Source organism: Aethalodelphis obliquidens, unplaced genomic scaffold (assembly GCF_003676395.1).
Source record: "Aethalodelphis obliquidens isolate GAN/ISIS:26980383/991018 unplaced genomic scaffold, ASM367639v1 scaffold1, whole genome shotgun sequence".
Lineage (NCBI taxonomy): Eukaryota > Metazoa > Chordata > Mammalia > Artiodactyla > Delphinidae > Aethalodelphis > Aethalodelphis obliquidens.
Window position 1 is genome coordinate 67,004,337 of NW_020837945.1, and position 26,214 is coordinate 67,030,550.

The 26,214-nt window shown below is 35.9% G+C and overlaps 1 protein-coding gene and 1 pseudogene across 8 annotated transcripts in view; both read right to left on the bottom strand.

Moving 5' to 3' along the window:
• POLQ (DNA polymerase theta) overlaps positions 1–26,214 on the bottom strand; it is a 113,890-nt gene that overhangs the window by 23,289 nt on the left and 64,387 nt on the right. For 6 of the 8 annotated variants that reach the window (XR_003432706.1, XR_003432723.1, XR_003432717.1 and 3 more), the window contains exons 16-24: positions 22,930–26,039; positions 20,446–20,589; positions 19,245–19,441; positions 16,237–16,477; positions 9,808–10,001; positions 6,153–6,290; positions 4,738–4,912; positions 2,106–2,232; positions 1,412–1,533 (exon numbers count right to left, since the gene is read on the bottom strand). Coding sequence is in view for 5 of the 8 variants with exons in the window: in XM_027106000.1 (XP_026961801.1) it covers positions 1,412–1,533; positions 2,106–2,232; positions 4,738–4,912; positions 6,153–6,290; positions 9,808–10,001; positions 16,237–16,477; positions 19,245–19,441; positions 20,446–20,589; positions 22,930–26,039 (4,448 nt within the window). In the remaining 3 variants the exon portion in view is untranslated. Of the gene's footprint in view, positions 1–1,411; positions 1,574–2,105; positions 2,233–4,737; positions 4,913–6,152; positions 6,291–9,807; positions 10,002–16,236; positions 16,478–19,244; positions 19,442–20,445; positions 20,590–22,929; positions 26,040–26,214 lie in introns of those variants that run through there. The other 2 variants (XM_027106004.1, XM_027106005.1) reach the window with 2 other exon arrangements.
• Positions 21,808–22,497, bottom strand: LOC113628017 (ATP synthase F(0) complex subunit C1, mitochondrial pseudogene; annotated as a pseudogene).

The following is a 26,214-nucleotide window of genomic DNA, read 5'->3' on the forward strand; positions in this document are numbered from 1 at the left end:
TTTTATCATAAATGGGTGTTGAATTTTGTCGAAAGCTTTTTCTGCATCTGTTGAGATGATCATATGGTTTTTCTCCTTCAATTTGTTAATATGGTTTACCACATTGATTGATTTGCATATATTGAAGAATCCTTGCATACCTGGGATAAACCCCATCAATAGTTATTTTAGATAGTTAACTAAACAGTACATTTAAATGGCAGAAATTTTCAGGTTAAATCCATATACATTTAATTTAAATTAATTTTAAAATTTTAAACAAAATCAGTATAAAATATTGTTGTGTTAAACACAGTTTTATTATTTAGGTAAGAATAAATAAATATCATGAAATATTATTTGGCCTTAAAAAAGAAAGAAATTCTGACACAATTGCTACAACATGAATAAACCCTGAAGACATTATGCTACGTGAAATAAGCCAGGCACAATAGTACAAATATTATATGATCTCGAGTGGTCAAATTTATAGGGACAGAAAATAGAATGGTGGTTGCCAGGTGCTGTGGGAATCCAGGGGGACAGTTATATTTAATGGGTACAGAGTTTCAGGTGGGGATGATAAAAAGTTCTGGAGATGGATGGTGGTAATGGCTGCACCACAATGTGAATGTACTTAATGCCACAGAACTGAATACTTAAATATAGTTACAATGGCAAAATGCTGGTAGTTCATATTTAAAAAGCAAAGCTGAAAACTGCCAAATGGGTTATACTATCATAGACCTGAATTCACCCTTGGAATATAAATTTCTGACAGAATTCAAATAAATTCAGCTGGTTAACTGCACTCACCCAGAGCTGCCAGGTGGCAAAAAGAGCAAATATGTATACAAATAATAGGGATGATCTGGGAGATAGATCATGACTTCCAAATGTTTTGATGACGAGTACTGAGGAAAGGTCAGACAGAAGTAAGATAGCCTTGAGGGTTACCCCCTGCAATAGGAAGCAGCAGTGGGGAGAACTGGAGAAGAAACAAAAGAGCAAAACAAGTTAGAAAGAGACCAAAAAAAAAAAATTGTGCCCTTAGAGGTCGGGGGGGAGAGAAATTGAGGAAAGAGAGGGTTAACAGAGTGACAAATGCTATAGAGAAGTCAAAGAGGATGACAACTAACAAAATTCACTGGATTTTGCAAAAAGGTTTACAATGACCCAGGATTACATGATTTCAGCAGGATGCTGAGCAAACAGCACAGAGGTTTCCCACAGAGCAGATCATGAAGACAATAATGACTGACTGTTATAAACCTGGCAACATGAAGGGGAAAAACAGGCTCCACCAAAGAGAGGAAAGATGGAGAAACTAATGTATTCTTCTGAGTCTTATTCATAAATCAGGCTTTATCAGTGCTTTGAAAACCATTCCCACAGCAAAAAGAAGCTCAAAAACTATCATCGGTCACCTTACCTGGGAAAGGCACAAAGGCATGTCTCATGCTAACTGAAAACGGCATTCCTCTGTCTGAGGCTCTCTCCTCCATCTTTGCCTGGTGCCTGGGGTTCAGGCCACAACCCTTCTTTTTTCCTCCTCTGTTGTGCGAAAAACATCATCAGCTGGACATGAAGCAGTCTTAAATATATGAAAATGGTCTGAGTTTTTCAGTAAGTCAATATTTCCATCTAAGAAATTTAAAAACCTTATTTGAAACACACTTTAAAGCTTAACAAATATACTAGACCTCGTTCAGCAAACCTTCAATTAAACAGGAAGGTATTTCTGTAATAACCTTTCCCACAAACTGCTTCACTCAATTCAGTAAATCTCATTGACCATATCTAATATAAATGATCTGTGCTTTTTCTTCCTTTTGTGAGCATATGAAGAGGGCAGGAAGGGGGATGTTCTAGACACTGCTAAACTTGTCCCTTTAGTTTTTGACTTAAGCATATAGTGCTGGTTGATTTAATTAGTGACCCAGATTTCCAGCTTTTTGCCATCAACTAGCTTCTTTATAGACAGACTCAGGATTTGAAATAGAATAGAAATGTGTATGCCTGGAACAGAAAATTAAACTGATTTCATTATTTGTCCAATAGGCTATTTTTGAGCCATTCATACTCCCAGAAGTATATTAACCCAAATAAAGAGAAATAGAGTCTACCTGCCCATAGGAAGTAGGCCTTTGCCTAGGGCTTGAGAAGGTGGGCTTTCCTCTACTAGTGTTGGCATTTTGATCTCAAAATCTCTTGGTACATTCTGAATATTTGGTTCTATAAAGGTTATTCGTCCTGAAATCAAGCAGAATGAAGACATAAAATTAGGGGGGGAAGGGAAGAGGGGAAATCTGACATTTACTTTAACACGAATACCATTTCTGAGTTATCCTAAAAATGCATGCTCTGTTATTGTTAAACTAAATTTAAATGATATACACTTTATTATGTTCATGTGTCTAAAAATAACAAGTACAAGACCAATCGTGATATAAGTGAATATATGAATCAGCTACAATACAGTGTTTTATAATTAACCTCGTTCTACAGAAACAATCCCATGATAAGAATATGATAAATCATACTATTTCTACGCTAAAATGAGTACCAGAAGTTAGCACTATAAAATGCTAGCAGTTATACAAATGAGTAAAAGACAAATCAAATGGATCTTAGGAGAAATGACTGTCGAAGCCTTTAAAAGCCAGGAACAAACAAGATACAGAAAAGAGGATCTGAAGCAGAAGAGCAACTGAGTGCTGAACAGAACAACTGGGGCCACAGGAGTTAGGCCACAGGATGCAGGAGATGGAGTAGTAGTGAGAGATGGTGACTAGAACGTTACTTTCTAGATATCACCTGGCCAGTTTTCCTCCTCCTCCTCATCACTTATCACAAGAATCAATGGTAGGTAGCACTGACATGACTAGAATCAGGTGGCTAGTACATTTTCTAGGAAACAGAAAGCTATTTGTTTTAATGCTTATGGCCTTTAATTTCCCCCAAATATTTTACATTTTATTTATTTATTGGATGAATTTTTCAAAAACACACAGGTGTTGTTCAAAAAGTTCGGGTAACTGACTGCTACTGCAGTTTTTATCATACACATATAGTGACCAAAAAATCCTCTGTTTTATGACACTCTTCATTCTAACAGGCTCTCTACTAGCTACTGTATGTAATTCCATCTTCTTTAGATGAATCAGAGATCTTAAGTATCTCAGATACTGTTTTTCTGAATAAACTCCTGATACTATATCCTCGTTATTTTGATTTTAGCAAAAATTAGTGTTCAATTAATGGTAGATATTATTACACTTATTAGCATTAAATGGCCTAATCAATTTTATAAAGCTAACAAATAGCACAGGAAAGAATCCAAGTCTCTTTCTGCCTCAGCACACTGTCTTCTCTTCTATGATAATATCAATACTTAATATTCAGGTCTAGTGTTTGAATTAATGAGGTAACACTGGTAGACAAATAAAATGGCAAAAGTAAATTACAAAACATGAATATAGCTTCATGAAGATTAATTCTAATAATGAAAGGGCTTTACTATACTTAGGTAAGCTTGTATTTCTAAAATATTCTTTAAATGTAGGCATAGTATAATGAAAAACAATCAGGAAAACAACAAGGAATTGATGACTTTCTGCTTTATAAGCAACAAATAAATGTGCAAAAGCTTTGAAAACTCTAGGTTGATTGTTTTTTCACCAACAAGGATTTATTTTACATAAGTTTACACATTAGCACACGTTTCAAAATGAAACTTAAAACAGGGCAAGAAATAGGCAAGAAGCACCAAGAGGTTACCTAAATAGGGAGAAGGAAGAGGAATTGTTTAGAACAGAGACTAAGCAAGCAAAGAGAAAAGCAGCTCCTCACGGTGCCCCCATCCTCAATAACAGCAACAACTGATAATGTACCACGCATCATTCTAAACACTTTACATGTACTGACCTATTTAATCCTCAGGATGACCCAGTGAGGTAGGACTGTTATTATCTTGTTTTATACATTTGGAAACTTGGGTACTGAAAGGTTAAGTACCTTGTCTAAAGATTCTCAGCACCAAGATTCAAACCTTGTGAAAATGTGATATCAAAGTCCACATTCTATACCACCAAACTAAAATGCCCCCTCTATGAAGGAGTTAATGCTGCCCTTTCTTCCACTGCACATTGCATTTGACAAATATGTGAAGCTGTGCACTACCTAGAAAAAGAATGCTTTTTTTTCTTCATGAGATTACATGCATACTGATCCCAAGAGGGCCAAAAGACATGCAAAGGACTCTACAGCTTTCTTTTCCGATTGAGTAAAGTAAGACACTCCCTTATTACTGCACAGGCCTACTTAGATTCAACTTGGAGAGACTCTTAAGAGATTCAGAATAGGGCTGTGACTGAAATTAGATAAGATCACTGACTCAAATAAATATTTAATTCCTGGCCATACTCTCATCCAATCTCAGACATCCAAGTTACTCTATACAGTACTTGAAAGCAGGAACTGTTATCTTACTAAATTTCATCTCTTTATCTACCTGATATTCACCTATGCTTTGGATGTAGTATGCGTTTCATAAATGTTTATAGAACTTCACTGAACCCAATGATCAACATTCGAATTCCTTGGTCGTCATAAGCAAATATTACATATGCAAATATTATATTATTATTATTATATTATATTAAAATATTATTATTTGCTTATTACATAAGCAAATATTACATATGAATTTTTTTTTTGCAAAACTGGATATTATCCATATTTAAGATTTCTCATTACCTGTAGCAGTGTGTGATTGTGATACAGGATAGATTCTTTCCATTCCAAGGAAAGGATTCAGACGTTTTTCCCGCTGCAGGGGAAAGACCACTTTGGTAATAGCATTAGTGATTCTTCTCCACTCTAATATCAAGCCTGGTAAAGGATGTAATGCCCTTAATTTATTTAAAACATCCTGCCAAAGAATTATAATAAAGTAGGATCAGATTCTTGTCCAAATTCCATAGCAAACTAGAATCTCTTTTAAGTAAACAATATAATCTCAAAACTAAATTTGATAACTCCTGTATCTAAACTCAACTTTACTATTATAAAATTACTATTTGGGTTTTTTGGAAATCACCATAATGATAAATCTATAATAACTATAGATTATAAAATGTAAACATGTTAATGTTGAGTAATGTCAATTTACATCTACTATTAAAAAAAAAAAATCAATGAGATGTCAACTTAGTAAAACAGCTGCTTCCCCACACCCCACCCAATTGTTTACATCATCTCTTTCCTTTATATTTTCCTCCTCCATTGCTCATGTGATTGTAAGTTTCCCAGTCTTTTTTTTTTCCTTCTTTTTGCCATAATACTTTCATGGTCTTTGTATCAAGGAAATTTATTTTTAAAACTTTGAATTTTCCATGCTACAGACATTCAATGAACCTTTAAGGAACAAAAACTTGTAGGGTAAAAGGGCCAATGCGATTAAATAAAAAGTTTTGCTACAGAATGAAGCTGTGGAAACTTCCCCGGGGCAGGCAAGTCATAATTAATAATATTATGGTCAAAATTCTACAGAATGGCAACTTGGACTGCTCTCTCCATGGCTGTTGTGGCTGTACTTTCTATCCTTATTTTCCATTGATAATTCATTCAGTAAAAATGTAAAATTAAGGCTTTCTCTCTTTTGTCCCATGTATACAGTTTCCAAGGGTTGTGATTCAATTTGACTTTGAAATTAACAGATTAGATTCTCAAAACAAATGCATGGAAAACTTACTATTTTGCTCTGAAATTGAAAAAAACAAAATTTTATTTATATTGACTGTCTTTTTATTTTTTAAATTCTTCCATACCTTTCTGTTCATGTTCATATAACGACAGAAATTATATTATACTAGAAGTCCAAGAGTAGTGCATATCAATAATTAATGTCTATATAGGTCTGAATTTACAAACCTTTACACTGTTTTAATGATAGGAAGGACACAATTGCTAACTCAGATTATGATCCAGATTTTCCATGCTGGAATGTTTCCATACTGTTTGTGGGCAGCTGAACAAAAAACCAATTTGTTTTTGTCTGGATAAGTTCAAATGGTGTACTACATTGGATCTTGATTTCATCAGCATTCTTTCAGGACACCAAAATGCTAAAAGTAGTTCAGATTCTGCCCTGTGACTGCCCCAAAGAGCACCTTACTAGTGCTGAACTGTTTTCCCAGCCTTAGCTTCCATCCATCATCATTCCCTCTTCTGGTAGAACCCAAAGTTTTCTTGCTGCCTTGGTGTTTTCTCTCTCCATTTGGTGGCAACTTCAATTCCAAAAATAAAACCTGCAAGAAATTAATGCTTCTTTAGTCAAGAATCAAATCACAAGTATTATCATTCAGAAAACATTTTAAAAAGTTATTCGAGAAAAGATTCTATACATTTCAACATGGATTGTAAGAATATTTTTGGACAATTTGGAATTATCACATTTAATAAATAATGGCAATAAAATCTTACATCAAGTAGGCTGTCCATACCCTAATTTAGTCAGTATTAGATTAACAGTAACACCAGGCTCTTAAACAGTCAAGAATACAAGAATGTATATTCTGTGCTGAACGACTGACAAACTATTGGCATTGCGACTTTAGGTTGCTCTGATTATAAGCTCACCTAAATACTCCTTGATGTGGTGACCAATGCGGCTGCTTGATCATTTAAGCCCCATAGAGGATAAACATGGGAGCCTTCGTGGCTATTGTGTGATCACAAAACTCAGAGAACACTAAAGTAGGAAGGGGCCCCAAAAGCCATCTAATTCCACTACCACAAGGCTAGACCCTGAGAGGCCCTGGGCAAAAAGCCAGGAGAAGGTGATTGAGCCAATGCAGCAATAATGAAAGTTAGAGAGTGGCCAGTAAGCACCCACTGAAGAAACTAGGCTTACACGGAACAGGGATCCAGGCTGCGGGTCAGAGGGAAGATCCCATGTATACCTTAAACTCACTAGTTCTTGTTAGAGGGGTTCCAATTTAGGCAATTCAGAACACTATCTACTCTTTCTACTCATTCATTTATATACTTTCAGCAAGATTTATTGAACCTTGGATTATTTTCCCAATAATAATTCTAAAAATTGAAACCCTTTGCATGAGAATTTTTTCTACAAGTTGGGCCAGGGGTGGAAGTAAAGATATACCTGTTTCCCTAGAACAGTGGTGATGACAGAAACAAAAATCTGGTTTTAGTTTTAAGTAGTGTGAATAAGTGGGGTCCTAGGCATGAAAATTACTGAGGCTTACTATGGATGTTAATAACTAACTTGCCCAAAGACTGTGTTATATAGATATGAACATATGCACACATAAGGATTGGGGTTGCTATATTTAGCAAATAAAATTACATGATGCCCAGCCAAATTTGAATGACATGGAGCATACTTATACTAAAATATTGTCCACTGTTCATCTGAAATTCAAATTTAACCAAGTGCTGGTATTTAATCAGGCAACTCTAATATACTTATCAAAGAGTATATAAATGAATGACAGCAGAGAAGAGAGAAGAAAATAACTGAATAGAAAAAATGAAACATTATTACAATAACAATAAATCGACAACCCCAGGAAGGAAGACCTATCATAATTAAGACAATTTAAAGATCTCAAGTTTTATCTTAAGCTTCCATTTTTGGTGAATCCTTCAGAATTAATTATAAAAACTTCACACATAAATTCTCTCTTCAGGTCTTAACTAACACATCTGTGACTGAGGGAGTTGAACTGGATGGGAGCAAGAGACACTAATATTTATTAAGCACTTCCTATGTGCCAGCCATCAGGCTAGGTGCTTTAACATGCAATCCTTATAACAACTTTATGACAAATCTGCAAAGTTTAGACAGTTGGAGAAACTTGCTCAAAGTTGCATGCCCAAAATGTAGTAGAATTAAGAATTAGAACCCAAAGTCTTCTAACTCTAAAGTCCTTTTTCTTTCTACTAACCCATGCTTCCCTCTAGACCAGGAGTCAGAAACTTTTTCTACAAAGGGCCAGACAGTAAATATTTTTAGCTTTGTTTTACTGTCTGTCACACCTTTTCAACTGTGCCATTATAGAATGAAAACAGCCACAGGCAATAAGTACATGAACAGCTATAGCTGTGTTCCAATAAAACTTTATTTACAAAAACAGGTGGCAGGCCAGATCTGGCCTGCAAGTCATATTTTGCTGATACCTTCTCAAGACCAGTGCCATCCAAGAACTTTCTGCAATAATAAAACTGTTCTATATTTGTATTGTCCAATATAGTGGCCACTAGCCACCTGTGGCTATTGAACACTTGTAATATGGTTAGCATGACTAAGGAACTTAATTGATATATTTTATTTAATTTCAGTTAATTTAAACTGAAACAGAGATAAGTGGCTAGTGACTCCTTTATTGAACACTGCAGCTCTAGATGATTAGTAACATCTTGCCTATTTGAAAGATTCAACTTAAAATCACCAAGGATAAAATAATCAATGTATGAAAATGTTAGATTACCTTTAATATAACTTCCATTTTAACATGAAGATCTAAGAACAAGCCAATAATATCAAAGGACTTTTATTCTAGGCCAGAGTTTGGTCTAGGCCTAAGGCCCACATGCCTTTGCACCCATCTGAATCACAAGAGTACTGGTTCTTGCCTTTGCCCCAAGCCTACTTGTGCTGATATCCAGAGATTCTATATTTTTGACAAGTTCCCCATGTAATTTTAGGTGTAGCGAGCTAGGTTCTGGCTTGGGGACTTGTGGACTAAAGAAATCAAAAGAAAGTATTTTAAAACACCCCAAAAAACACCACTGAATTCAATACAAATGTACCACGTGATTAGGAGAAACAAAGTTCCTCATTTTTTAAAAACGCATAACTGTGGCTAAAGTGGGGGGGGGGCATTTGTAAGCCCTTTATATAATATTTATACAACACTTACTATGAGATAGGCACTGTTCTAAGTGTTTTACATTTATTGCTTATTCCTCACAACTCTATGAGGTATTTCTAACATGAGGTATTTTACTGATGAAGAAACTGAGATATAGAGTTAATGAAGTGGTCCAAGGTCATGGAGTTAATTAATAAATAGAGCAGGTAGCATTCAAACCCAAGAAGTCTGGATTTAAAGTCTATAATACCAATATACTATAATACTGAATCACATCTAGATAACAATAGAACTTCAAAGATATCAAGAGTAAGCACCCACCCTGTATCAGTAACTCCTCTAAAACAACCCAACCACCCTTTATGGAGTGTGGGGAGGGAAGAGAACACCAACTTTTGACGGGCGGCGGCGGGGGGAAGAGTAAACTATGTCAAAATTTATCTAAGATGATAAAAATATTAGTAGGTTTAAAAAAGCAGAGCGTTCCCAAAATCCCTTTTTCACTAACATCTAAGAAAAATATCTAATTTTGCAGTGAAGAAGGAGTGAGAGTTCATGAAATTACTAACTTCATGGAGAAACACCTACACTGTTATACAACTACCACTATGGATCTCATAGTGGTAGTTAATTTTTTAAAATAAAAAAATATTTACTGGGTGCCCCTTCTGTTCCAGGCAAATCTCCTTATGGAACACACATTCTAGGATACTTCTTTACTACCTTCCTATTCATAAATATAGGTATAAACTTACAAAGGAGATGTTAGAATATTCTATCTCCAAAGTATTCTAGTTAACTGTTTTATTTTACTGATCTTTGGTACTTAGATAAACACACTTATGAAACACACACACACACACACACACACACACACGTTTTTGCTTTAAAAATGACTTTTCTAAATTTTTTATTCCCATCATACAACCTCAGCGATGTCATCTGAACTGGTGAAAGAAAAACTATGGCCAGCTAGTTGATAGGCCTGCGTCTCAATTGCATCCAGTTTGGCTTGCATTATGTGTTTCTGACTTTCACATTCTGCGGTACTAAAGCCGATTCCATTTAGTTCTAGCAAGGCCAAGCAGTACTGGGAGGGCATCTCCACTTTACAGAAGACATCTGGAAGAAAAAAAGAAAGCAAAAAACATTAATTCGCCAGCTAAGTGACTAGATCAGCATGATTACCTAAACATACATAGAATTTTTCTGGGAGAATCAGAGATGCTACTAAGCTATCCTTCAAGATCCAGTCTTTTGAGCAGCATTATCAAACCATCAGTGAAAGGTATTAAAGTACTTTCCACTTTTCCACTTGAGTATTGGATTACTATCTGCGTCCATGCAGAGTAAAACAGGCAATCTTATGAACAGTCTGAATTATAAGAGATTGCATTTCTCCCAAGATGATGTTTCTGCTTCTACTCTTAGCAAGAACAAGGTAGCCAATCTAATTTGCTAAGCTGACTACAAAAGGTTAATTCACCAAAATTTTTTCCAGTATTCCTGGTCCCATGGTATGCCGGCGTGCACAAAGCTAAACATGAAGGTTTTATATTTTCCAATGCTCTAAGAGTAAAGAATAAGATTCCTGAAGTAAGAATCAGAGTATTTTTCTATCTGCTGACATTTCTCAACAGAATAGTCACTCTAAATCAGTTTTCCCAGTATGTTCTTTAGAATATTAGTCTCAAAAATACTCTATAAAAGGCTGGGATTGAGAGACACTGTATACTATGAGTTTCATCATTTATAAATTACTCTTAGATGTTCATGATGCCTGTTAATATATTAAAGGCTCTGAGTAGAAATGAACAAAGACAACTATTTAATTTTGTTTTAACCAAAAGTCTGAAATCATTTGACCATAAAACCCTTTATCTGTGTAATATTTATTAACATTGTGAAAAGTAAGTGTCCATAGAACACTCTGTGGGAAATGCTATCCTAAAATTATTAAGAAAAAATCCATAACAAAGATTTCTGCTCCAGTACTATGGCTCACTAGGACTCTGTGTAACCCTGGCCTGCCTTCCCCAGCTCCACATACACACTTTTTTTTTTTTTTTTGGCTGTGTTGGGTCTTCATTGCTGTACGCAGGCTTTCTCTAGTTGCGGCGAGCAGGGGCTGCTCTCTTCATTGCAGTGCACGGGCTTCTCATTGCAGTGGCTTCTCTCATTGTGCAGCATGGGCTCTAGGCGTGTGGGCTTCAGTAGTTGCGGCACGCGGGCTCAGTAGTTGTGGCTCATGGGCTCTAGAGCAAGGCTCAGTAGTTGTGGCACATGAGCTTAGTTGCTCCGCAGCATGTGGGATCTTCCCGGGCCAGGAATCGAACCCGTGTCCCCTGCATTGGCAGGCGGATTCTCAACCACTGCACCACCGGGGAAGCCCCCACACATTCTTTAAGGCACTCTTGGTCTCAATCAGCAGGTGAAATCCCAAAGGACACCTGTAACCACCCCCAAAAGCAAACAATTGAGAGCTACTGGCCTCTAATAGTCAGAACATACTGGGCAGTCAGAGCCTGGCTTTGGAGACTTGGAACCAGAGCAGAAATTCATGTGATGTGGGACCAGAGAAATAAGGAACTAGGGTCAGAAAAAGAAGAGTCAAGAGTGGTAGGAAGCCAGCCTGGATTCACAGACAGTAGGAAGAAACAGGGTTGCAATGGGAATGGAGTCCTACTGCAAAAAGGTTGAGGGAATAATAGATTTTTGGAGTAGCAATAGGAGGAGAAGCTGATTCTCAGACTTCTGTTCTGAACCAAAACTCTCGAGAAAAGCTAATGTAGGCCTTGGATGAAGTTTAGTTTAGTAACAAGCAGAAGCCAGAGCATAGCCTTTCTAGAGGAAGACTTCCCCCAAATAAGCCCTGCAGGGCTCTACTGATCAAATCTTGTATGATTTCACAAAGATTATAAAAAATATAAGATAGCAAAGATGTATGAACTGGACTCAGCAGAAACAACAAATGACAGATTTAGATCCCTAAGAATTGCAGGTATGGAATCATTATAACGGAGCACAGCTACGAATGAACTATCTACAAAATCAAACAAGATGAACAGAAACAAAACAGGAAAGTGTAAATATGTCAATAATCACAATGAATAGAAACACATCAATCATCATAATAAATTGCTAAATTTGTAAAAAAAAAACTGATAGTTTGAAGAAGAAATAAGCTATACTTTGTTTATAAGACATCTAAAAAGTAAGGATCTAGAAGGTTTAAAGGGGTAGAAAAAAAGATATATGAGGGGCTTCCCTGGTGGCGCAGTGGTTGAGAGTCCGCCTGCCGATGCAGGGGATGCGGGTTCGTGTCCTGGTCCGGGAGGATCCCACGTGCCACAGAGCGGCTGGGCCCGTGAGCCATGGCCGCTGGGCCTGGGCGTCCGGAGCCTGTGCTCCGCAGCGGGAGAGGCCACAGCAGTGAGAGGCTCACGTACCGCAAAAAAAAAAAAAAGAAAAGAAAAGATATATATATGAGGCAAGTATTAATCAAAAGAAAGTTGATGCTGCCATATTCATTCCAAAAAATAGATTAAGAGTAAAAATCATATTAGTGGAAAAGCTAGTCACAACATAATGATAGGTTTAATGCACCAGGAAAATACATCAATTTTAAACCTGTATGCACCTAATAAAATTGTCTCAAAACATATAAAATTACCTGAACTACAGGGAAAATCAGATATAGAAGATTTAAACAACAACATTGAATTAACAGACATTTATAAAATTCTGCATCCAGAATTAGAATACATATTATTTTATATGCACACAGAACATTTACACAATAGTTCAAGTTTTAGGTTACAAAACAATTATCAAAAGACTTCAAAGAATGGGTATTATACAAACATGTTCTCTAGCTACAACACAATAAAGATTGAAGGTAATAATGAAAATATGAAATAAAAGTTTCCAACTATTTGAGAATTAAAAACAATCTTCTTATAATTTATAAGTCTAAGAGGTATACCAGGAAATGTTAAATATTTAGGATAAAACAATGAAAACAATACATGTCAAACTTGTAAGATATAATGAAAGTAGAACTCTGAGGAAAATTTATAGCCTTAAGTACTTATATTAGAAAAGAAAAACATGATTTTAAAAATAATGAGTTTAGTGTCAAACTTAAGAATTTAGAAAAAGGACTGCAAATAAAGTCAGGGGAACTAGAAGAAAAGAGATTACATAAATGTTCACAGAAATCAATGAAATAGAAAACAAAAACAACAGGAAAGATCAAAGGCAAAAGTTGGTTCTTTAAAAAGACTGAAAAATTGGATAAACTTCTAGTGAGATTAAACAATAGTATTATGAAAGAAAAAGACGACATAACAGATAAACCAGAGATATAAAAAATCAGCAATACCTTTAGATAAATTCTTAAAAATATATATAGCTTACCAAAACATAATCAAAAGATATAACTGAATAATCTTACCATTATTAAAGAAGTCAAAGTAGTAGTTAAAAATATTTCCATAAAGAGAGTTTACAGGCAAATTCTACCGAACTTTTAAAGAACACATCATTCCTACGATACATAAACTCCTCCAGAACAAAAAGAGGCTATATTCATCAACGCATTCCATGAAACTAGAGTAACTCTCTTACCAAAAACAAAGCACAAGAAAGAAAAATTACAGTCATTTTACAACCAATGACTTGGCAAAGTAGAGACAATGTAATCAGCAAGATTTCTTTCACATTGCTGTTTAAAGAACAAACTTTATACAACCATTCTGGAAAACAATTTAACATAATCTTGTACAGTTGAATATTCCCATTTCCAAGACGGAGCAATTCTACATGCAAAAGAAATTCTTGCCCAGTATAGCAGGAGACATGTAAATTTATAAGAATATTTATACAGAAATACCTGTTATAGCAGAACAAAAAAACAAAATAAAACAAAACTAGAAACAACCTGAGCATTCACCAAGAGGAAAATGGATAAATACATTTTGGTGCACACACACACACACACACACACACACACACACACACAAAACACAGTGATATATTACAGAGCAGTGAAAATCAATAAACTACACATACTTGCAATAATATGCAGGAAACTTACTAACATGATGCAGAGCAAGTAAAACAAGACATAGTGTGACAGATGTTTTGTAAAGTTCAAAAACAAGCAAAACCAAATAATACATTGTTTGGACTCAGACATATATATGCTAAAATTTTCAATTAAAAATAAAATTTAAATAAGAAAATAAGGGAATGATAAACATAAAACTTGGGATGTACAAGGAAGGAGGAGCACAAAGGTAGACAAATGTCTAAGTTATGAATGTGAGTTAACAGTTATCATTATATTATTAAAATAATGGTGAATAATAAGAGGACCATACATGGACCAATGATGATAGTGCTCATGAAAGAAAGATTATGACTAAAGTAAATCTGTGCAGCTGAGGTCCTTTGAAAAAGAGAGAAACCAACTCACTCCATACCTAGAAAATCATCTAATCTATGTTCAAACTATCTAGAAAGGACCTAATTGATCAATGTGAAGAGGACAGGATACTTTGTCCTGGTTCAAATTAAGCAAAGACACATTGTACTATTAGTATTAATTCATACCCGAACAAAAATCAGCTCTCTATGGGGAGAAAGTCAGCTAGAACACACCTCTCCAACAGGCAAGAAGATGAGAAAAGAAAAAGATGAAGATTCTGGAGGCCCATTAAAATTAACAAGCACATCCTGAAATAATTATTTTCAAATAAAATTTGATAGCTGTCCACATTCTCTCCAAAAACCTCCCTTATCTCAATGTACTTCAATTCTATGGATTCTGTGAATAAGAAATATTTAACACTGTACAAGAATGCATTTAACACCTCGTGGTCACCCACTTTTGAATCTGCAGGGAAAAAAAAAGCTTTCAAGGCACATAGAAAGAAATTGTGAAAGTTAAAAATTACAAATCTAGAGGGTTTCTTGTGCTTTTCTGGAAAGGAAAGTCAGTCTTCTTTTTTTTAATAGGTGAAAAACTGTCTTTAAATAGTGGAACCATCCCCTCCCAATCAGACTGAAAACTTACAAATCTGATAATGGGTAACAAATATCTAAAAAGTTACAGACTAATTCATATCACTATCGTCAAATGTCAGTGTCTAGAAACTATACAGACTACCCAGGATGCCTATCCTAGGAGCAGACTAGTCAGACTAAGAGGGAATGAGCTATGTTCATTCAGCATTATTGTAAAGTAGCTGAGGTATGTGTGCTGCATACTCCCACTCCTTGGCCTGCCTAGATTGGCTTAAAGAAGCTGTCTGAAATACTACAATGCCTGTTGAAGAGCTACTAATTAACATCACTTAAGCAAGTCTCCTGTGAGCAAATAAGTCAGTCTGGTCTTCTGTATATTCTACCCCAGTGATGTTGGGGAGAACTTTATTACCAGCACAGAGGGTTTGTGCTAGCAGTAATAATAATCATCAAGGAATACAATAATGAGCGCCTGCTCTGTTGCAAACACTGCACTAAGTTCTCTGTCTCATTTAATACTTACAAAATAAGAACCAGACTTAGAGAGTTAACATAGCTTGCCCAAGGTCCCTCACAAATAAATAATACAGATTCAAGCCCTGGTCTCTGTGAATTCACCAGTCTGCTGTTTCTAGTATTTATTAATCAGCCAGTAAATCCACAGTTTATATCTCCTCACAATGAAGCCAACTTTGTTCCACTTTCTCATTTTCACCATGAACATATATTATGCTCTCCAAAGTCAAGGTACTCAATCTGGGCCAGCAGCCTGCACAATAAATTCATGCTATTTGTCACAAGGGAAAAAAAAGATTCACATAAACACCCTTGGCTGAAAAAAATAACTGTTAATAGCTCTAAAAAGAAAACAGTTCATTTTTTTAAATCCATAAAAGATATATTCTAAGTGTGAATAAAAACCATTTGATAACATTCAAATATAAAATTAGGAATAAATGAAGAAGATGCCACTAATTCACCTCATTACAGTAGAGCCAAAGGTCAGCAAACTACGGCCAAACTAGGGCCAGATGTCTGTTTTTGTAAATAAAGATTTACTGGAACACTCATTTTCATATTGTCTATAGCTGCTTTCGTGCTGTGATGGCAGAGTTAAATATTTGTGATTGAGACTGTCTAGGTTGCAAAACCAAAAATATTCATCACTGGCCTTTTACAGAAAAAAATTTGTTGATTCCTGCACTAGACAATCAAAAGAAAGGGTCTGCATAAAAAGTATAATTTATCCACCTGTGATAGAGTGGCTAAATACATAACTATCCCCAGTCTCATAACATCGTAAAAATGCCAGGAACTGTGTTTTTACCTTGAAGGTTTTCCTTCTTCAACAAAGAATTAAGTTGACTCATAGAGCTGAAGATGAGAATGGACTCTACAGATGCTCTGTATCGCCCAGAATGCTCAGTGGTGACGTTCAGCCCTAGGCTTTGAGTTCCTTGGCCAGTCTCTATCTCTTCCAGGAGTGGAAGCTCATGAGGAAGAAAACGGGAAACTATGCCATGAAGAGTCGGCTCCTTGGAATCTGGATCTAGTAACCAGCATGCCACCTGAGTAAGATAACAATCAGAATATTTTCTTGATTTTTCAAAGATATTTCTGTACCCTTAAATTAAAAGGGGAAAAAAGAAAGCTCATTTCTAATCTCACTCGTTTTCACTTAATACTTATTCAATGGTCTTCCCAGGAGAGGAGAAGGAAAGGATAATTGTACCAGGATAAGGAAAGGATAATTGGTATAAAAAATAACTCATTTTTTACCAATAAGAGCCTTCAAAGGTAACCTTCAAAGAAGGAAAATTTATACTTTTCCACTACTGCAATGCTCCTCCTGACCTACTTCAGAAGTAGGCTTGAAAACCAAGTGCCTTTCAGCTAACAAAAGTCATGTTTCTGAAAATGCAGCTGGATTCTTCTCCACTAAGGCTAATTTTGGCTTTCCTACTACTATAACAAAGATGGGCCTATATAGTTTTAGGTTTATTTAATTAAAAAAAATTTTTTTATTGCGGTAAGTCACATAATATAAAACATACTATTTTAAGCATATTTAATTGTACAGTTGAGTGGCTTATTCAATATTGGAAGAAGTGAGACATAAATATTTCGCCATTACAAGTTCATATCCAGTGTTTTAGAATGCCTACAGAATTTCTCTCAAGGATGAGGACCTGTCACCATGACCATCCAACTAGTGATTTGACTGCTACTGTTAGCTTCCCTATGAGACTAGAAGACCTGTATTTTCTAATACTTGATTTTAGCAGAGCGAAATTGGATTTAGAATAAGGAAATCTAAGCCTTGTTCATAATTTCAATAATTACTAAATGACTTGGTTACTTCTTTTATAGGTCTAGAATGTAGTTTTATGGGGTGGGGGGGGCGATATTGTAAATTATAATAAGAAATATAAATTGGGTCTTCCCAACAGAGATAAAGGTGTCTTTAATTATGCTAATGCAGTGACTTGGAGTGCCCCTAGGTCACCTAGGAATGGCGGCTGGTTGCCACCAGTAATCAACCCTGTGATAGGAGGGCTGGAACTTTCAGTTCCACCCCCTCAAACTCCTGGGAAGGGGAAGGGGCCAGAGGATAATTGATCACCAATGGCCAATGGTTTGATCAATTATGCCTATGTAATGAAGCCTCCATAAAAACCCAAAAGGATAGGGTTCAGAGAGCTTCTGGGTTGGTAACCACATGAAGATGCAGGGAGAGTGGCAAGCCTAGAAAGAACAGAAGCTCCACACCTCTTCTTACAAACTTCACCCTATGTATCTCTTCGTCTGGCTGTTGACTTGTATCCTTTAATATCCTTTGTAATAAGCCAGTAATTTAGTGAGTAAACTGGTTTCCTGAGTTCTGTTAGCCGCTCTAGTAAACTAATCAAACTCAAGGAGGGGGTTGTGGGAATCTGATTTATTTATAGCTGGTTGACCAGAAGCACAGGTAACGAGCTGGGCTTGCAACTGGTGTTTGAAGTTGGGGGCTTGTGGGACTGAGCCCTTAACTTATGGGATTTGATGCTCATTCCAGGTAGATAGTAACAGAATTGAGCTGAATTGTAGGACACCCAACTGGTACCCAGAGAACTGTTGGAGATACAGCGAAACCCCCTCCCCCCCACCATTAGAAATTGGTGATCAGAACCCTTTTAGGGGTGTTGAATAAGATAGTCTGATGTAAAAGTTGGCAAACGTCTCTTATAAAAGTGAAATTTTATAAATTAATAGCTTCTCTTCTTACACCAAAAATGTGATGATTAACAAAACCAAGTATGGAATATTTCAAATAGTTTATGCCAAAGGTGTTATATAAATCTGGGATACTACTACAGTTTTAATAAGCTCACATTACGATTATTCTCATTTTGGGCTCTGGAACATCAAAATTAGGTGATAACCTTTTATATCCAGTAAAGGTCAGTTTAGGAACTATATGAAATTTATCACATATAAACCAAGGCTGGTCTGAAGTATAGGAAAGAATAGTATCATTAGTTTACCTGATACTGCCTTCAAAAATCTTTGCCAAAAAAGCTAAAGAAACTAAAATATTATCCTATTATCATTGATCATATTGATAATAACAACCAATTAGTATCATATCTCAACTCAAAATTAATATTCCACACACTTCATGTATCCAGTCTCAACAGAAGGGAAAAAACAATATCCCTTTTCAGGGCTATGATTCTGTAAATAAATATCTTCTGAAAGTGCATTATACTGTTAAGTGTATATTACAACAACATAAGTTACTCTTTCCTTAATAACTCAGAGTCATCATTATGAACAGTATATCATAGTTTGCTATTATATGGAAAAGTTCTCAGGGGCTAGAGAACTAGCCATTTGTCTAGTTTGTCCCTATGCTAATGGCCTCTAACTACTATGCTTTGTGATCTCTTATATCTGTATGCTTTTGCTATTTTCTGCCTCTATCCTCATGGATATTTGAAACACCCTGCTATCATATATCTAAATCTGACAGTTCTCCTTTCATTCTAACTTACTATGAGACAGAAAATTTAGAACTTATGACCAAAATGAAAATTGTTTAAGTCTCTGAAGAAAGATGTGAACTTTAGTGCTTGGAATGTGTGACATCTCTGGTTTTATCTACACAGAGGCATTTGGTGCATAATAATCTGTTCTGGGTGGATGAAGTTATTGGACAAAGAAGTGACTACTCTAAAATACTTAAGCTGTACTGTTGAAGCTAAATAAATACCAAGTCATTTAAGAATTAACCCTAAACATTAAAATTAAATATTTTTTGAAGTATGTAAAATTCTTTTAGATAAGACAGGGAACCTTAGGATCTTCATAACTTTGTTCCAGGGAGATGCCACAAGACAGAAGAAGAATTTTATAGCTCTGGATGAAGTCATAGATGATGACAGAACGTTCTTTATCAGATTCCTTTTGAAAGCAAGATTGAAGGTGCCGCATTCTGTCTTTCACAGTCAGGCTTGGATCCAGAGAAGGTGGGGCCAAACTGGCACTAATTTCTTAAAAAAAAAAAAAAGAAGTCTTAAGGCAAAAAGTACACACATTCATTTGAAACAGCAATCTTTAGTGCCAAGACTGAAAAAGACTCAAAAGCCTCAGTTTAGTTCAGCAAGACCTTATCCAGGTCATGTTGGCTATATAGATGAAGTGCTCTGTAATCTAAAACTTAAGGATTGGGCTAGGTGATTTATAATGCTCTATTTAATCAGGTGGGAGAAAATTCTAAACATTAAGATTCCTAAAAATAAATTTACGCTTCTCAGAATGTGGAATTAAAAAAAGAAAAGTTATTTTTAAATGAATTTTAAAGGAACTCATTTCAGAGGGAATTTTAGTATGAATGTATAAAATTACATCTAAAATAAAAGAAGTTCAAGTAATTACTTATCCTAAGATGTTCTCCTATGAAACAACTGAAAATATTTCATGCTTACTCAGAACAGACATTATATGGCATCTTTTTAAATGTTTCCTTATTAATTTTGCTTCTGTCTAAAACCAAACAATCAACTAGGTATCCAACAACCATAATCAGATCACAATTTATACCTAGGTCCTATCCTTTTAATTCCAAGGCTTCTCCAAAGGCTGTGTGATTCAACTACTGTAGATGTCTAGCTCATCACTGCCTCTAAATGAGTTCCAGATACAGTCGATAGGAGGATAAAAGCCTGGAAAGAAACTGCCATGATCCAGTCTTCAGAAGCAAATCCTCAAGGTGGCCAGTGAGTCCTTAAGGATCCACTACCCCAAAGAAGAAAACACAGTAACAGCCACATGTGACAAGCAGAAGACAGTAAGGGGGATGGCTTCTTAAAATGTCATTCTAGTTAATATATGAAATAATGTATACAATAGCTACTATTTTTTAAAGGTTTTTTTTTAATCCTAAAAAATAAATTCTAGGTAAATTTCAGGAAACTATTCTCAACAAACAAGTCACTATCCTCATAGAGGTTACATTAAAATTATATGGTAACTTAACCAAATAGTGATTACTTACCAGAATGCTTTTGTTCCTTCTGCAATGAAAAATAGTAAGCATCTCTTCCACCCCAGCATACTGCCAGTCCAACCACCAAGATGCCATCACAACCTTTAACAGGAATTCCATCATCTCCAATAGGGCTTTCCTGAGAGGAACTAACTACGTAAAACCAAAGTGAAATAGTTAAAAATCTCTGAAAATGAAACCACTAAATTGAGTACTAAAAAAAAAGATATAATAAAAAATTATTTGATAAGCAAATTTTTCAGATCCCTACAATATGCATCATGTGGATAGTCATTTTTAGGTGTAAGATCTTCCTAGGCTTCCCATCATTTAAGATAACTGTCACTATGAAAAATCTACCAAAGATTTCTTAAAAGAGATCTGTAATAATGACTAAGATAGTTTAAAATTAACTTTTTAAAGTTTTCCAAAAGCTGCATTTTGAATTTCTATAACTCAGAAATAAAGACCACTTGCATACTACAAAAATTTTGTAGCAAATTTAGCAATTCTTAACACTTAGAAACTCCAGAAAAATCAAGAGTCTTACTTCTTAGTGAAGAATTAGGTATGATTTTGTATTTGAGTCAATATTTTTCCTAAAATAATACACCTTTCAATTGCACAGACATAGGTCAAAAACTAATCCATCTTATTTACAATTATATCCCCAATACCTGGAAAATAACTGTCACATATTTGTTAAATTTAAGTGAATGTTTTTATCCCTCTAACCTCTAGCACAGAAAATGTACTCAATTTTATGTTTGTTGAATGAAAAATGGAAAGAGCTAGTCAACAATGAAAGTGCATAAAACTTGTCATTAACACATATGCTTCCTGAATTGAAGATCAAACAAATACTCAGAACTTTATGAACAAACTCATTCATAAATATAGAGATTTAAGAAATTTGATCATATCTTTGATTTCCACAACAGATTGTCAAGCTGACTACAGCTATCCCCCATAATACTGAATCATTACTTCCATGAAATAAGACAGGAATACATGGCATTATTTAACCAAAAGTTTCAATTCTCTGAAAACCTGAAAGAGTTCTGAGGCTTTCATGACTATCAGTAGAGGTACAAGTTCTACTTGAGAAGAGTAGAAGTGGGGAGTACCAGTGGGGAGAGGAGGGGGGAGGGGAAAGATATCAGTAGGGGATTAAGAGGTACAACCTACTATGTATAAATCAGCTACAAGAATATATTGTACAGCAAAGGGAAATACAGCCATTATTTTACAATAACATTACATGGAGTATAATCTATAAAAATAGTGAATCACTATGTTGTATACCTGAAACTAATTTAATATTGTAAATCAGCTATACTTTAATTAATTAAATTCAAACCATGTCACACCATTAAGGTACCATAACAAGTCTGATCCATTTTCAAAATATACATCTTAAATTTTACAAAATTATATTCTAACTAATATACATTAATATATGCATATGATTATATATATAGATATAGATACACAGATGTATATATATATATGATTTCTTTCTTAGAGAAATGCTGTGTTTAATGGTAAGCTTGGCACACTCTAACACCAGGCATGACCAGGAGCTAAAGCAGCAGGGATGTACAGGAAACCTCCAGAGACTCACAAAGTAGAGGATGAGGAAGATAACCAAACAGAAGGGCCCTATGGCCTCAGACAAGGCAGAGCCCAGAATGGCATAGAAGAGGTATTGTTTGTATGTATGTATGCCTGGCACCCAAGCATCAATCTGTCAAACACTGTTCTAATGCTGGCCTCTGAACCAGCCATACCAACTGTGGTGTCCCCACCAGCAATAAGCTTGGCTGCTGGGTCAGTGTCCTGGGAGACAACACTGGTATGGAACTCCTGTGGGGAGCTGCTATAGAAAGGCTGTTTAGATGGGATTTCTGGCCTGCTTGGAAGGAGGCAGACACAGGCCTGATTAGACCCCAGGCACAACAATGGATCAGAGCCAGAGGAACAAACAGTGTCCTAGTGGTGTGCACGTTTTCAGTCTACCAGCTTGAGCTCTTGGCCTCACTGCTCAGCTCTCCTGCCCATGTGTCCAGAGGTCCCCCATCTCTTATACCAGAGGGTAACTATTTTTAATCTAGTTGTGCTGAACAATAAGGCTGTTCCACATATAAAACCACATAGGAGAAACTTATTAAACTTTTTTTTGCGGTACGCTGGCCTCTCACTGTTGTGGCCTCTCCAGTTGCGGAGCACAGGCTCCGGACACGCAGGCTCAGCGGCCATGGCTCACGGACCCAGCCGCTAAGCGGCATGTGGGATCTTCCCGGACCGGGGCACGAACCCGTGTCCCCTGCATTGGCAGGCGGACTCTCAACCACTGCGCCACCAGGGAAGCCTGAAACTTATTAAAACTTTGAACACACTTATTACATTTAATATCCAATACTGAAAAGTCTCAGTCCCATCTCAGTCCACTATTTTACATAAAAATGTAAAAGATTAAAAAAAAAATCTTACCTTGCTTAAACCTACCACCAATAGTAGCACTTTTAGAAGATGTCAAATTACTGATCTTTTCACAAGCCAATGAGATGGAAAATCGAGTTTTGTTTTGCCACTCCTTCATGAATGTTTGAAAGAGAGTTTGGTCACTCGCTACGTCAATTATGGCCAAACTTTCTGAACTGCATGAGGCTAGAGTTAACTGCAATCCATCCTGTGATAACTGCGGTGAAAAACTTGTGTCTCCAATAGGACTGTCATCTTTGAAACCATTTCTAGTCTCTGGATTTAAATCGCAGTTTTTATTATCTGAAGGTGAGCCAAATGAATAACTTTCACCAAGTTGTAAACCACCACTAATTTTCTTAAGTTTTACAGAAGATGTTCCAAGAAAACCTGGAAATGACAACTTAGAAGCAGATGGTATAGGAGGAATGAGTCCATTATCATCAACTATACAGTTTTCTTTACAAGGCAAGAGGGAGGAGGTTTCACCATGAATGACATTGTTCTCTAGTGCGTCAATATTGCCTTTTACCACAATATTAGGGGATAATGGAATTCCTTGCACTTTATTTGTCTCCAAATTTGAAATCACTTCCTGTTTGTCATTTACCTCTGTGTTTTTTCCTTTCAAACTGAGCAAGTCTGTAATGGTTAATTTTAGCTTTTCATTTTCTAGAGGACTGGACACATTATCTAAAATCCTTTGCAGTCCTGGACTTAAATCAAATGATGCCCCTGACCATATGAATGAATTATCTTGCCTTGTCCCAGTAAATTTGGATTTTTGAGACCTTTTATCTTTATCTCCTCCAATTACTTCTCTTTGGGAATAATCATTACCCACAATCACTGGATCACTCAGTTCTAATACTCTAAGAGATCCTGCAGTATTATGTTTCTCTTGGACAGGAAATACGTCTACATTATCCAAAGCTTCAACCATCTGAGCAGAATCCATTTCTGAAAATACAGTAGACTCATCACTGAAACAAGACAATGGCTGCTGATTATCTTGATTCTCATTCACATCTGATTTTTTAATTGGGCCCTCTGGTTGTAGACACAGAGAATCAGCAAAATGGACTGAAGTTATTTCAGAAGGAAGGCGTTCTTTTGCTTGTACATCAGGTGGTTGTTCTTCTACCAGGTACTCTTCACTGAAACTGTCAAACAGTAAACTACCACTCAAATTCAAACTTGTTTCAGGAACTGGCAGACATTCTACTTCTATATCAGTACGAGTTCTCATTTTAGGAACCAGAGGTATAACTGGTTTCATAGCTTCTTGTGTTTGATAACCTTGAAGAAAACTATTTAATTGGGAGTCAGTAACAGAAAGTTCATTGCCTCTAAAACATGGGTCATTTTCCCCTATTAATATTGGAGAATAAAAAATTGGGCTTTCTGGAGTCAGGTTATCAACCCCATGTGAATCAGTGCTTTGTTTCATAGCATCTACAGTCTTAAGTTTCAAATGACTTGTCATTCCTGGTGAATGTTGTTCACCTGGAAAAGTAAAGTGAATCTCTTTCTGAAAGGAGCTCACTGAGCTCTGTTTGTCTAGGCTCTTCTGCATCATTCCTGTTGCCAGGCTGGTATCCTTTGCTCCTTCTTGCTTGGCATTTTCAGTTGCTATCTGTTGAATTATTTTCTCTGACTGAGTATCCAGGTAGAAACTATCTTCAAAATCACAGAGATCTAAACCTAAGTCAGAAACATGATTATTTTTAGTTCTGTCTGCTGCATAAGCATCTGTTTTTACTTGTACTCTAAGGGTATTCAGAATATTCTCACGCTGGCCTCCTGATTTACCAAATGCTCCACTTAGTAGATGTACTCCACTGGATATCTCAGTGCTGCTTATGTTATCTCCTGATACCTGAAGATTACTTGATTTATTTTCCTCAGCATTAAACTTTGTACTTTCACATTTCATAACAACATTTGAGTCCCTATTCATATAACTGCTGTCTTTCTCATAGGGCATTTGTCTTGCTATTGGTTTTTTCAGTTTGGTGTAAGTATTTGTCTGTTTATCAAACTGCTTTTCCAGGCACTGGTTAATTGGATGGGTGTCATGGTGTTTCACATTAACATGCTGGTTTTTTGAATCATTTTGTATCAGCACTTCATTTGTTTTTTCTGATTCAACAGCTAATCCTCTTCCATTTTCACTAACCACACTGGTGGCTTGATGAGTCACATTTTTATTCTGGGATCCTGTGATAAAATATTCCACAAGAATATCATTAGATACTTTATTGTTCCTTGAACAACTTTGTTCTGTTTGTGATGGGAATGATACTTTGCTATATCTTCCCTCAGCACAGAAAGATATGTTTTTAGCAAATGGCTCTGGACTTCTAAATTCCATATTCTTCTCATCTGAAGTAAATGACTCTTCACAATGAATAGGATTAGACAGAGTCTGTTCTTGTAAATTGATTCTACACATCCTAGTGTCTTTCACAGGGCTACTGTCTCTAGATCGTTTTAGATGCTTACTATGTTTCCAAGATTGAGAGGTTGTACTCATCTCTTCTGAACTGAAATTCAAAGCTTCTTTTTTTGTTTTCTCAGATGAGAGAGTCTGAACAACTTTCGTAGTGCTTGCTTTCCCCTCGTTCAGAGAGGTCCCTAGCTTTTCTTTATTTATACTCAAAGAAGCCCGTCTTTTTGCTCTGGAAATGGAATGCAACTGACATTCTTGATGCCCATCCTGAAATTTATAATAAAAGGAATCTGTATGCTCTCTACTTTTATCTAAATCTTGCACTGTATTTGGTAAATGAGTAACAGAAGAATCATTAAATATTGTGTTACTTTTTTTCTTTGATGCTAATCTTTTATAAGAACTCTTAGTTTGGGGTATAAATTTGTGTTCTTTTACTTCTGATTCACTGCAGGTCAATGAGTGTGTATCAGAATTTAAAAGGGAATATGGACTCCACTGCACTCCCATTTCAACTAAGTCCTGCTGCAGAATCATTCTGGCTTCTTCTACTATAAGAGTTGCCGCTTCCCTTTCAGTTAAATCTTTTCTGCCAGTCACCCAAATAGTTCGCATATTCCGACGCTCTTCAACTGCTTCCTCTTCCTCATCCACTGCCTTTCGGGTACTATACAAGAGGTAGGAAAAGAAATAAATTAATGCATTGATTCATTCATTAATACAAGTATTTATTAAGCATCAATCTGAGCTTTTCTAGGAACTGAAGAAATAGCACTGAACAAGAGGGAAATATATCTACTCTCATAGCACTTACATTATAGTTGGGGAAATCAGAAAGTAAA